Source organism: Podarcis vaucheri (genome assembly GCF_965113315.1).
Source record: "Podarcis vaucheri genome assembly, chromosome: Z".
Lineage (NCBI taxonomy): Eukaryota > Metazoa > Chordata > Lepidosauria > Squamata > Lacertidae > Podarcis > Podarcis vaucheri.
The window spans coordinates 38,555,924-38,569,629 of NC_138758.1; the positions used below are offsets into that span (position 1 = coordinate 38,555,924).

The following is a 13,706-nucleotide window of genomic DNA, read 5'->3' on the forward strand; positions in this document are numbered from 1 at the left end:
CGCCAAACTGACTTTTATTAAAATGACAATACCTTATCAATACAGGGAATACAAGTTAGGGGACACTCCAGTAGCCCGACTGACCCATCACCAACAACAAGCCTTCTTAAAACAATCCAGCAGCAAAAGCAGCAGCCATTAGGCCATTGGCTAATTTTGAAAATCTCCTCCTAACACTGGAAGGACACAGGAAGCGGGTGGTATCTACAATATATAAAATACTACTCCAAGACACTACAGTCCCCTTCACCATGATTAAAAACTAATGGGAGCATGACATAGGATACAAAATAAACACCACCCAACGGTAAAAAAGTGGTCTAAACCACCATTTAAATCCATTTCAGTCAAAAGAAGAGAACTTACCCTGAAACTTATCTATAGATGGTACTTAATACCACAGAAGTTGGCACTGATACACCCAGGGACCTCATCTAAATGCTGGAGAGGCTATACCTCCATAGGCAAGTACCTCCACATGTGGTGGGAATGCCCCAAAATTCATTCCTTTTGGATATCAGTGCCACAGGGAATAACCACCACAACAAAACAGGTCAGAACTAGCCCTATTAAATATCTTCCAGGACAACAACACACATGGATATGATAAGAAACTCTAAGTCACTTATTCTCAGCAGTGAGAAACATCGTAACTAGACACTGGAAGGACCTATTAGGAGTGAACATAGACCACTGGTACCAAAATGTATGGGAAGCTACCCTACTAGAAAAGCTAACCAACAAATTTAAACTAGCACAGGGACAAGCAACGGAGGTATTGCTCCTCTTTATCACATATACAGCACAACAAGAAAATGACTTATCCCCCCAACAGAATATGAATCAATATGGCTAATCTGACCCAACAACACTCCCCTCCCCTAACACATACAAACAAACTGCACTGCAACCAACTGAACACAACCAATCAAGCTCTGGACACCCTAATCTCTTGCAATGCCAATACAAATAAAAAAATATACAAATAAAGGACCTACCCACGTGGTGCTGACACAAAGTCTACACTAACATGATGCAATAGAATGAAAGAATATTTTCCCCCATCTCCCTCCCCTTTCTTCCCCCCAATCACATGATGTCTATGACAATAGTGCCTCATACTGAATGTAATCAAACTGTGAAAAAGACTATGAATCGAAAATGGATACACAAGATTATTTTCCTTTATTTATTTGCTTTGTAACACTTAAAGTCATTAATAAAAACTAATTTAAACATTAAAATCCTGACATTTAATTGCAATATGTTTATCTCCTCACTTCACTCCTGACCACCCAACAGAAGCACAACATGAGCAGGCATCCTTTCAGCTTCTCCAGCTGCTAAACCCAGAGGTGGATCTGAAAGAGGAAAAAGAGAAAACAAGGGTGAGAACAAGAGACCCCTCTCTCTGCCAATGCCAAAGAGGCTTAACTCTGAATATCCCATTTGCATACCAGCCATTGCTAGACCCTTTCAAGGACGGAACCTTAGGTCAAGAATGAGAACCCTTCTAAGCCTCAGGGCTGCATCCCCACCTGGGCAACCTTGAGGGCCACATGGCACTGGTGGGTGTGGTCACAGTAAAACATGGGTGGGGCTATTCATGTTAATTTTTCCCTTGCACAATATGCTAGTTTCTACACAAACACATGCATCTCTATCCTTCATCCATGCAAAAATTTAAGGACTGGCAAGGGTTGTGAACTTCCAAGGGCGAGCGAGAGGGGCCTGGAGGGTCAGATTTGGCTCCTGGGTCAGAGGTTCTCCACCCTTGCCTGAATCCAAGAATCCTGGAGAGTTTGGGGCTTTACGGAGACCTCCGACTGGTCCAGGCTAGTTGAGTGGTCTTGGACCCCCTTTCCCCCAAAAGGGAACAGACTTCTTAAGCTGCTTATTTTTTTAAAAGGGAAGAAAAACCCAAATATCTCTTTCTCACAGCCCAGTGTTACCAATTCTCATATTCCATCCCAAGTGAGTCTTCAAAGCACAAGCATTTATTAGGTTTAAAAATAGCCAAACAGTGAGGACTGGAGAACAAGAGTACCCACTGCTCCACATTCCCCTCACTGCTCCCCATGAGCAAAGAAGAAGGACATCTCCCCAAGATTCCCCACCCCAAACAAGTGTTGAGATTGCCAATCTGCCTGGGTGAAAGGCCCAGCTTATTTTTAGCTTGCTTCATGGCACCTTGCCCTGTTTTGGGTACTTCTACAAGCCTTGCACGTGAGGCAAAGTCCAGAGGCCTTCCCCCTACCCTACCCAACCCAACCCAACCCAACCCAACCCATAAATAATATTTATGTCTCAGGGACTGATTTGTTTTAACTGCTTGTATGTAAGTTACTCTAGGAGACTTTCTGGCAGAAGATCAGGTACAAATGCTTTTAAGAAAGAAATAAAGAAATAAAGAAAAAGAAATGATTCCTCTCTGTAGCTCCTGGTGTCTGGATATTTGGCCTTGCTTTGTGTTTCTTGCACCAGTTTTTTTTCTTACCCTCTCAGGCTGCCTCTCCAGGCCTTCTCCTTTTGACCCTTCCCCTTTTCCAACACTCTTTTCAAAAGATCATCTCCCCCAAATCTGAGGCCTCCTTCTGCTTGTTCCATGGGGAAACCTGTGGCTCGCCAGATCTCTTGTAAGACTCCATCTCCCATCAGCCCTAACCAGACTGGCCTTAGAGGCTCATGGACCTGAGCAGCTGAGAGCTAATGGCAGGCAAGAATCTTCTTCCTACCTCTGAAATTAAAAGGCAGCTCAGCCAATCACTGCCAGGCTGCACTACTGGCCAGTCCCATAAGCATTGACATCTCCCAGCAGCATACAAAACTTTCTTTGAACATTCTGGGCTTGATTTTTGATAGTGCTGATAGATTAGTGTTTTCGGTTTGTCTGTTTGTTTGTTTTATTGTATTTTATAGACACCCCTTCTCTCTGCTGAGAGATGAGGGGGAGGCTGTATTATGAAAATTTTGTTAATAAATAATACTAATAACAAGAATAACAAAAGGCACAGCTTTTGACCACCTGTGATGCTCCATATATTTTAGACTACTGCCTGGGGCTGATGGGGAGATGGGAGTCTCACAGTGCCTCTGCAGGCCAAGACTGATGGGTGCTCTACCACGATGGCAAAGCTTGCTTGTGGCTCTCAGGAACTTTTCCAGTGGTGGGCACACTGCTGCCTCAGTTTACCCAGGAGAGCTCTGCATTCCAAAGAGCATTTACTGAGTTCCCACTTTGTGGAGCTTTCCAAAAATAGTTGGTTAAATTCCTACATTTACAAAGGAAAAAAGTGCGGGGTGAAGAATAGAAGAAATGAGCTGCCTATTTCTAAGGGAGGATCAGCTCCCTGGGAGAAACACTGCCTTCTAGATCTTAAGCTTCTCATTAATGTTATTACAAGGGGAAATGAGAGAGGGAACAAAGCCCACAATCATCTCTTGCTGATTCAAAATTCAAGAAGGGATTACCATATTTAATAATATATTTCACCTCAAAAGAAGCTCTCTTTCTGGCACAAAATAAACCAAAAAAACCTACCGACAATGTGGAAGGCAGCACGAGAGAGACTTACGCATTAGACGATCCAAAGCCAAAGCCTGTAAGGGGTGGGGAGAAAAGCAATGTTAAAGGGATTATTGGATGGGTTATATTACAAAACACACATTAAGGAAAGGTGTCAGGATTCCATCAGCACAGTTTCTCTCTGCCCCCTAACCAGTATCCAATCACTCCAGTTCTCCAGTCTAGTGTTTAACTCTAACCCGCAACCAAAGCTCTTCTTTTAATTCATACACAGAGGAAGCTGCCTTCTAAAGAGTCAGACCATTGGGTCCATGTAGCTCAGTACTGTCAACTGTTAGCAGCTTCTCTGCGGTGATTCCCAGCAACTGGGGACACCTTCCCTCTGACAGGAGAGGTAGAACACAGCCTAATTCCTCCTTGAATTTGTCTAACCCCCTTTTAGAGCCGTCCAAGTTAGTGGCTGTAACTATTTCTTGTGAGAGCAAATTTTAATTATGGGCTGTGTGAAGGAGGACTTCCATTTTCCCTGCTCTGAGAAAAAATTCCTCAGAACATCTAAGAACCAGGTGGAGGACAAGGACAAGGGGATGGAAACTCTGCACATGCTCATGAGCAGACTTTGCCAACTCCTACTCAGAAGGTGCAGAGAGCAATAAGCCCGAGAAATGAATGGCGGCGGAAGGTTTCTGGGTTTGGGGGCTTAACATCAGCTTTGGTGTGTTTTGTAAATTGCTAAAAATATTTAAACAATTTATGTACAGTGGTACCTCGGGTTAAGTACTTAATTCATTCCGGAGGTCCGTTCTTAACCTGAAACTGTTCTTAACCTGAAGCACCACTTTAGCTAATGGGGCCTCCTGCTGCTGCTGCACCGCCGGAGCACGATTTCTGTTCTCATCCTGAAGCAAAGTTCTTAACCTGAAGCATTATTTCTGGGTTAGCGGAGTCTGTAACCTGAAGTGTATGTAACCTGAGGCACCACTGTAATGCTTAACTGCAATTGTCTCTAGGTGGTTAAAAAGGCTCTAACCCTTACATAAAGGTTTTAAAAGTGTGGTTTAAAATATACATTTATTTCTATTTTCCCACCCCCAAAGGGGAATGAAAGGAAGTACGCTGGATAAAGTTACGTCCCTCAGTCTCTCCAACAGAGAGCCAGTGTGGTGTAGCCAGTTAAAAGTGTTGGACTAGGGTTTAAATCTCCGCTTGGCGACAAAGTTCACTGGGTGTGACCTTGGGCCAGTCACTGCCTCTCAGCCTAACCTACCTCACAGGGCTGTTGTAAGTGGTCGAATGAGGGAGAGAAACCATGTACACCACCCTGAGGAACTTGGAGAGAAAGGTGGGGCATAAATGCAATAAAAAATTAAAATACAACCCCTGCTCCCCTTTAAGATACGATTAAGCTTGGTTTGCATCTGAAATCCAGCCCCTAACAGTTTATGACTGACCGAGTGCTGAAGCTCCCCACACTCCCACTTCTCCAAGCTCCCTCCTGTTTAGGGTCAAGAACAGCTCATACCTCCTCCTCCACTCGACCCGAAACTGGAGAAGCCAGTGCCTTGTGTGCCAAAACCCGTGGGCTGCTGAGAGAGGGATCCAAAGGTAGGGGTGTTCTGGCTTGCCAGCGTTCCGAATGACACTGTGTTGGCTGTGCCGCCAAACCTGTGGAACAGAGAGCAGGAGCAAGCAGTGGGTTAAAGAGGGTGTGGCTTTTAAAAAGAGCTCAATGAAGGCAGAAATCCACAATCAGCCAACTTGGCTGCTGTGAATGGCAAGGGAGGCCATGTTGGTACTGCTGCCTGGATTGGTGTTCTGCCCGGTCAGAGTCTTCTCAATGGTGGCTCCCCGTTGGTGGAATGCCCTCCTTGGTATGGTGCATCTGCCCTCCTTTTATTAACAGAGCCACCCACCTGCCAATCAACTGACATCGCAATGACATCAGGCAATGGGGTGCTTTGAAGTCCCCATAATGAGGACTTCAAAGCACTGTACAAGGCTGGTAAATAGAATAGCACAGCGTGTTGCAGTACCACTGATCAGCTAATGGTCAAGGTTTCAATGCACTAAGCAGGGGCTCCCTGGGTTTAGCTCTTTGCAAGCCCCAAAGATCAGCTGGCAGCAACAGCCCCATGGAGCTCGAAGTAAGCTGATAGGAACTGCTTGACTTCCAATCCCAGCTCACTTTGCTATCACAGTTCTCCATGGGGAACTCTGTAGTGCAGCCAATCCTAACCAGCTTGGTGATTTGCAATGAAAGCAAGCTTCCCTGGCTTTAAGGTTCCTGACTGCACAATGGCAGCTGTCCCTTGCACAGGTGGGTGGGGTTTGGGGGAAATTGTATAATTCATTGCTGTTACCTGCCCCAGGACCTTCTGGCAAAGGGTAAGTAAGAAATCTGATGAAAGAAATCAATATAATGAAATGTAGTGAAATGAAGGGTGGCTTGCAGAATATTTATTCAAATGAAGAAAGAAAAACGGGGCACCTGGATATCACTGCAACCCCCCCTGCCAAGACCCTGTTGTTTTGTTGTTGCTTTTGTTGTTGTGGCTTACCCGAATCCTCCAGCGTTGGCAGCCGCCGTCCCCTCTCCGAAGACTTTGCCTCCCGTCGAGCCCAGAGGGCTTGCAAAGGCTGGGGCTGAACCGAATGCTGGCACCCCTCCGAACCCGGGGGAGCCCCCAAAAGTGGGAGGGCTGCCGAACACAGGAGCAGCTCCAAAGCCACCTGAGCAAACACAGAGGCAAACAAAGAAAAAAAAAAAAGGAAAGGGACATACACAAGCAAAAGAATAAATAAAAAGTCAAAATAACAGAGAGAGAAAGGCAAGGCAAGAAGAGCAAAGAAAGAAGAAATCAGAGTTAGGTCATTTCCCAGTGCAGAAGGCCCACAGACCAGAACTTGCGGGGGAGAGGGGCTTTATTTGTGCTGCAGAAGCAATGGGACCCTGACACACTTTCAAAAGCCCCCATTTCATCCTAGAAAACATGAAGTCAGTAAACATTACAAAATACCCTCCGCCCTCCTTTTTTAAGGTGCAACTAAAAAAAGGAAATTTTTTTGGGGGGGGCAATAGTCTGATGAGTCCTCTCTGGTTTTGGCCTCTTGGGCAAAGCAAAGAACGTAGATCAGGCTCAACACCTTTTTGGATGCCAGAACTCACGATTTTGAACTCTCTCTGTAAGAGACTCTTTGTGTGTGTGTGTGTGTGTGTGTGTGTGTGTGTGTGTGTGTGAGAGAGAGAGAGAGAGAGAGAGAGAGAGAGAGAGAGAAGCATTGCTTAATTCAAGAGGCAAAAGTGGGAATGGGGTGGGGGTGGGGAAGCAGAAAGGAACAGCTTTAGGCAGAGGAAGGCCTTAGCTAGCGTTTTCCTCTTTTTCTTTTAGAGTTGCAGTCTATGTCTGCAAAGGAGAAGTGCTCTATCGGATTTACAGCACTGCATTCCCCCCAACTTCCCATCTAAGGGGAACCTCAACCTCCTGCTGGCCTTCATTCGAGAGAGTCCGGATGTGCCCGAGAACTGCAAATCGGCAACCATCACCCCCAACTCTCCACTCCCCCCCCACAAGAATGCACCAAAAAGAGAGAGAGAGAAAGAGAAAGAGAAAGAGAGAGGGTTTGGGGATGGGGGAGTTTGTCATTAAAGGCTGCCTTCTTCACCCTCCGTACAGCACTTACTGCAAAAGGGGTGGCTAGATTCTGCAGGCATGTCCTTAAGAAGAAAAACCTTGGACATGAATTAAAAGAAAAACAGGCCAAGAACGCCCGCTCTAGAGCGCCTGCATGAAAAAGCAGCAGTTGCTGCTGCTGCCAGCAGCAGCAGCTCTCAGCAAAAGATGGGGAAAAGGAGGGGGGAAGCTATAGCAGTTGCTAAGGTAGCTGTTTTCTGATGTCGCCAGCAAAACTGCAACCATTTCAGCACAGCGGTGTGTTGCACCCTAGAGGCAAGCTATCCACACACCCCTGACCTGCCACAAGCAGACCAGGAGGAAAGCAAGACATTCCCAAGTCTATGATGCCATTTCCTGTCGCCCCACTTTCATTTTAACCAATGCCAAGAATTATTTATTTATTTATCAGTGTTTGCACATTACTCTTCCGTTCCAGCCCCTGAAAAAGGCTCCTAGAGCAGCCTGTATCTGTGAAATCAACTGAAAACAAGGCTGGCTTACAAGCTTTAAAAAGAAAAGAAACACATGACAAACGAGGAAAATGGGACAAGAAGGGAAGAGGAAAAAAGCAAATCTGGGCACCAGTTCTTAAACAGCCATTCTTATAAGGACCAGCTGGCTTGATGGAGCTGGTATTCTGTCAGAGCTGATGGGATGAGCCCTGCTTCCCATCTCTCCTACTGAGGCAGCCTAATGGGAATGACTGGTGACAGCTGAGGGAGGGGGGGCTTTATCTCCCCCCCCCAAAGGTTATTTTCTGAACTGCTTTTCAGGGCCATGCTTTCACAAAGAAACGTACGTAAAAAAAGGAGAGACTAGGTGTATGGGAAATAAAAAGTATTCAAGGTTTGCTTGAAAGTCTGCTTGCAGCTTCTCTCATACAGCCAGTAACATCTCGGCCCTTTCCTAGGAATGCAAAAAAGCCCTTGGGCACGATTCACACTGGGAGTGACATCATCACACAACATCTTTTGAGCCTCTCCTGTAAAAACAAACTCACGGCTCACACAAGAAGTGTGTGACACTGAGCCAAGAACTGAACCAATTTGTTTGCCTTCAGCTCACCAACATGACAGCAGGTACAAATCTGGCTAGTGGGAAGGAATGTGTGATGGAGCCTTTCTGGTGGTGGCCTCTTCGCCTATGTAACTTCCTTCTCTGGGAGAGACATTTGTTTCCACCCCCATTTTCTTCAGACACACCTTTTCCAATTCACCTTTGGTTAGGAAGCTGGTGGGGTGTTAGAATACCCTCCCCTATTGTCAGCATGATGGAATCTGATGACACAGGCTGCCTTGACAGTCGGTGGGGATGGGTGCTGTTTTTGTGTGTTTATGCTGCTCTTTTTTTAGCTTTTGGAAATTTCCAACTCTGTGTGGTTTTGAAGACCAGAGCCGCAATGCTGTTATTTACCGTATTTTTCGCCCTATAAGACGCACTTTTTCCCCTCCAAAAATGAAGGGGAAATGTGTGTGCGTCTATGGGGCGAATGCAGGCTTTCGCTGAAGCCTGGAGAGCGAGGGGGGTCGGTGCGCACCGACCCCTCTCGCTCTCCAGGCTTCAGGAAGCTATCCGCTAGCTGTGGGAGACCCAGCTCTCCCAGGGCTAGCGGAGAGCTTGCCTGCACCCAGAAGCTTGGGGCGCGCTGAGCTCCACACGCCCCAAGCTTCGGGATTAGGAAGTCGCGCGGCTCTCCCACGGCTAGCGGAGACCTTGCCGGCACCCAGAAGCTTGGGGCGCACTGAACTCCGCATGCCCCAAGCTTTGGGATTAGCGCAGCGCTCCGCTAGCTCTGGGAGAGCCGCGCGGCTTTCCCACGGCTAGCGGACTGCTTGCTGGCACCCAGAAGCTTGGGGCGCGCTGAGCTCCGCACGCCCCAAGCTTCGGGATTAGTGCAGCGCACCTGGGGGGGGGGGAAATAAATTTTTTTCCTTTATTTCCCCCCAAAAAAACTAGGTGTGTCCTATGGGCCGGTGCGTCCTATGGGGCGAAAAATACGGTAATTGTGTTTTGTGTTACAATTTTTATTTATTTATCTGCAACTCCCTTCGAAACGGTCTTGGTCCTGCAAAGCAGCATAAAATAATAATATTCTAAAGTAAAAGAGGAAAGCCAAAGAAAGCTTCCCTGTTGGGTCAGACCAAAAGCCCATCATCACAGGGGTGGATAACATCAGGTCTGGAGGACAAATGTAGCCCCTCCAAGGGCTCCCCTGCCTAGTCCTTGGGACTCTCCACAGACAACACACACAACCCCACTTTGCACCTTCCTTGGCCAAAATGTGCCCTTGAACTCTGACAATGCCTTTTGCTTGCCTGGATGGAGAACAGCAAGTGGATGTGAGAAGAAACCTTCCTACAGGGACAAATCTCCCTATAAAGGGACAATGGATAATCATTGCTCCACCCACTATTGCCTCTGGACCTCTCCAGCACCGGCATGCAGCCCTTGGGCTTAGAAAGTGTCCATACCCCATGCCAATCCAGTCCAAAACTCCGTTTTTCCACATAGTGGGCTGTCAAATGCATCCTGGAGCCCCATAAGTAGGATGGGAAAACGAAAGCCCACTCTTCCATTGTCTGCCCCCTAGCATGCTAACAACTGTGGACAACCTTTGCCCTCCTTCATGAATTTCTCCACTGCCCATTAAAGACCACCAAGACAGCTTGTGGCAGAAAATTCCACACATTAAATTCTGCATTGTCCAAAGAATTAATTTCTTTAGTCTGTCCTGAATCTACTGTCTAACAACTTGAGTTTGAGTATTACGGAAAAGGAAGTGGGGAATCCTATATCCCCCTCCTCCACACCATGAATAATTTGATATGCCTCTATTGTACCTATGCATCAAGTGTAGGTATGATGGAACAGTGGTGAGAAACCAGTGGCCCTTCAGACATGGCTGGACAACAACTCCCATCATTCCTGACCACTGTGCCCTGCTGGCTGATGGAAGCTGGAGTCCAATGACATCTGGAGGGCCACAGGTTCCCCATCCTTGGGATAGAAGCTGGCGGGGGGATTCAATTAAAAGAAAGCAACACCCAACCCCTAAGTTCCCTCTTAGGAAAGGTGCCACTTATGATCATTCTGGCTGACCTTCTCTTTTTTGACCTAAAAAACCCACATCTGCACACTGGCTCTGTTCACAGGTGATGCATGACAAGTCAGAACAAGTTGTTGCCTTATTGGGAACAAGAGGCATGCTTCTGCTGAGTTGTCTGAATACTCCTCACTTTGCTCTTACCCTGGCATGAGACAGGAGAAACAAGTAAGGAAGCCACAACTAAGACTGGCTTCCTGTAACATCCAAAGCTGAGGCTGGGGTTTGCTTTTCCCAAACAAGGTAGGTTTTGAAAACAAACGAAGAACCATGGTTGAAGGCTGTGGCTTGTGAATCTGACTTGCCAGGGAAAAACAAACCACACAGGTTTGTCATAGTCAAAATAAAAAAATTTCCTTCCAGTGGCACCTTAAAGACCAACTAAGTTAGTTCTTGGTATGAGCTTTCGTGTGCATGCACACTTCTTCAGATACACTGAAACAGAAGTTGCCAGACCCTTCTATATAGTGAGAAGGTGGGGAGGGGTATTACTCAGAAGGGTGGTGGGAATGGGAGATTGGCAGATAGCTGAGATGAGCCTGTTGACGACTCTTAACAACTGTAATAGGTCTTACAGGAAAAGGCAAGGGGTGAGAAGGTGAGAAATGGCTTAGTCATGTATAATGAGATAAGAATCCAATGTCTCTGTTCAGACCAGGTCTCTCCATGGTTTTAAGTTTGGTAATGAGTTGCAATTCAGCAGCTTCTCATAGTAAGTTTGTCATAGTAAGCCAAGCTTAACTGTGCCCTCTTGGTATGCTTCTCCTGCTTGCACCAGAGGGAGCAGCCAAGTGAGAGCAACCAGGCTGGGCAGGGTTCACTTCCTGCTAAACCACGGTTTACTGGAACACACAAGCATCACCTGCATTTCAACTGAGGCTGCCCTGCAGATGTACATAGAGGAATCATGATACCGGCTACTCCTATTTTCTGTCCATTTGCCAATAATCCCTGGCATGGAATTAACTCCCCTCCCCCAGTCTTCCATGCAGCTCACATTTTTTACTGTTTTACGTGTACACTTTTCAAAACACACTTCCATCTTATTAACAGGCTGCCTGTCTGCTACAAGAAATGACTACCAATATAGCTCCTTGCTGTTTTTGACTGGAGGTGCATTTTAATACCCTGGGTGAAATTCCAGTCCCGACCAATGTAACAGATACTACCCGGTTGTAAACACAACTGTCGGGGGGGGGGGAGAGAGAGCTGCAGCTGAATTATTTAGCGGAGATTAGAGATCCAGTGACACTTTTGTCCATGAGCCATTGGGTTTTACCAATGTCCTCCAAGTTTCGTGGGAACCAACGCGTGTATTGCAAGTTAAGAACATAAGAAGAGCCTGGTTGCTGCACCAGGCTATAAGTCTAGCTGGCGCAATATCCTGTTCTCACTGTGGCCAGATGCCCCAGTGAGAAGCTTGCAAGCAAGACTTAAGTGCAACACTGCTCTCCCCTCTTGCAATTCTCAGCAACTAGTATTCAGAGTCAAGCTGCCTCCGATAGCACTATATATCATGTTCTGCCGTAAGGGGACCTGCGGCATGCAAAGCAGGTGCTCAGCCACTGAGCTGTGGTCACTTCCTTTCTGCCATCCACCAGTACCAGTGGCACAGGGAACCAGCCATCTGATCTACAGAGCTCCTGGTCTGAGCTGCAGAGCACCCTGATATGAATTTAAGAAGAGCCTGGCTGCTGGATCAGGCCAAAGCCCATCTAAATCCACCATGCTATTCTCACAGTGGTCAACCAGATGACCCAAAAGGAAGCCTGACAGCAGGACATAAGCACAACCATTAAAAGTCACAACATACAAGGGTCACCCATCCTTTTGGGCCCTGCGGTAACACTAATATAGTATTGAGGGCACCATCCTCGATGGTTGCTTCTCCCCACCCTCCTTTTGGGTCAGTTCACTACATATCTAGAGAAATATGTGATCTACAATTTGATGACAACAGTGGTGGGGAAAGACCTATAAAAAGAAGAAGACCTGTTTTACCATAATCAACACTTGTGTACATGGTTGCCTCCTCCCTCCCTCTGTGCATGTGTCTGATTCTACTTTCTCTCCTGACTCCTGCAGCACCCCGTTTTCTCTCCCCTCACTGCCTCTCAGTTCTCTTTTCCTCTCAACATGCTTTGCACCTCCTGGCTGCACAGTTTTCTGTTCGGCAGCCAATCTGAGCCTTGAAAAGAAGAAAGAAGTGAAAAGTGGAAGGGAGAACACGAGAGCATTAGAAGTGTCTGGCTGCTGTATCAGGCAAGTGGCTCATCTTGCCCTGTATCAGGTTCCCACAAGGCCCAATCGGAAGCCACAAGGGAAAACCCACAAGAAAACTCAAAGCCAATGTCCCCTACGTGGTGATGTGTAAGTTGGCCTAGAACACAAGATCTGATGTAACTATTGTTCAAAAGGCAGGAGGATCTTTCCCATGCTAGAAGAATGAGTTCTCCCCATTTCTCCCCATAGTGGGGAAAGCTTGGTTGTAGAGCATCCACTCTACATGCAGAAGGTCCCAGGTTCAATCCCTAGCATCTCTAGGTAGAGCTGGGAATGTCCCCTGCCTGAAACCCTGGGAGAAGGGCCATTTCTGCCAGTCAGTACTGACTCTACTGGGGCAGATGGACCAAAGGGTCTGACTTGGCGGAAGGCAGCTTCCTATGTTCACAAGAAGAAACAATAGACAAACTAATACCTGCTTTAGTCGGGCTGGAGAACCCAAAGCCTTGAGATGCCACGCTCCCTCCACCAGAGCTGAATGTGCCCATCGGCTTCTGCTCGCCAAAGGAGGCGGTGGTGCCAAATCCAAAGGTCTTGGCACCGCTGTTTCCAAAAAGGCTTGATGTATCTGGGGCGGGGAGAAACGAGAGTCTTTTCTTACATACCAGAAAAAGGCCCGCCTCCCCCCAAAAGTGCCCAAAGCCCAATGGGGGGGGGGAGACACAATGAGGATCAGGGGTTTAAGATGGCACATGTCGTCGCTTGCCTATGGTGAGAAAGAATTGGCACCAGATGAACAGCATATTTTCTGGAAATGTAAAGACTCCCCCCCCCCCCTTTTCATTGAACTTCAGGACCATTAGACTTATTATCTGAACTATATATATTATAATTATCTGAACTGCTATACCACATGCACACATATACACTCCCTGTGAAGATTGTATGGAATTCTCTTCCCGGTCAAATAAGCTAGACACACTGGGATGTTTTTCCTCCCCTCTGCACTATTTGGCTTTCTGGGCTCCCTCAAGCCATCTGCTTTTCAGAAGAGGTTGACCATCTGAACCAGCAACAACCAGTCTTGAATCAAAGAAGTGATGTCTGCAGGAGGAGGGGGGAGGGGCTTTGTATCAAACTGCCCATCTTAAAATGTGAATACTGAGCATCATTACACCAC

General features: G+C 46.9%; 1 protein-coding gene across 7 annotated transcripts in view; it reads right to left on the reverse strand.

Moving 5' to 3' along the window:
- Nucleotides 1-1,162: 1,162 nt before the first annotated feature.
- NUP214 (nucleoporin 214) overlaps nucleotides 1,163-13,706 on the reverse strand; it is a 79,650-nt gene continuing 67,106 nt past the window's right edge. For 5 of the 7 annotated variants that reach the window (XM_082208087.1, XM_082208086.1, XM_082208082.1 and 2 more), the window contains 5 exons: nucleotides 13,002-13,154; nucleotides 6,085-6,256; nucleotides 5,049-5,191; nucleotides 3,576-3,600; nucleotides 1,163-1,361 (listed from right to left, as the gene is read on the reverse strand). In XM_082208087.1, coding sequence (XP_082064213.1) covers nucleotides 1,328-1,361; nucleotides 3,576-3,600; nucleotides 5,049-5,191; nucleotides 6,085-6,256; nucleotides 13,002-13,154 — 527 coding nt within the window. In that variant the 3' untranslated portion in view covers nucleotides 1,163-1,327. Of the gene's footprint in view, nucleotides 1,362-3,541; nucleotides 3,601-5,048; nucleotides 5,192-6,084; nucleotides 6,257-13,001; nucleotides 13,155-13,706 lie in introns of all 7 variants that reach the window. The other 2 variants (XM_082208084.1, XM_082208085.1) reach the window with 2 other exon arrangements.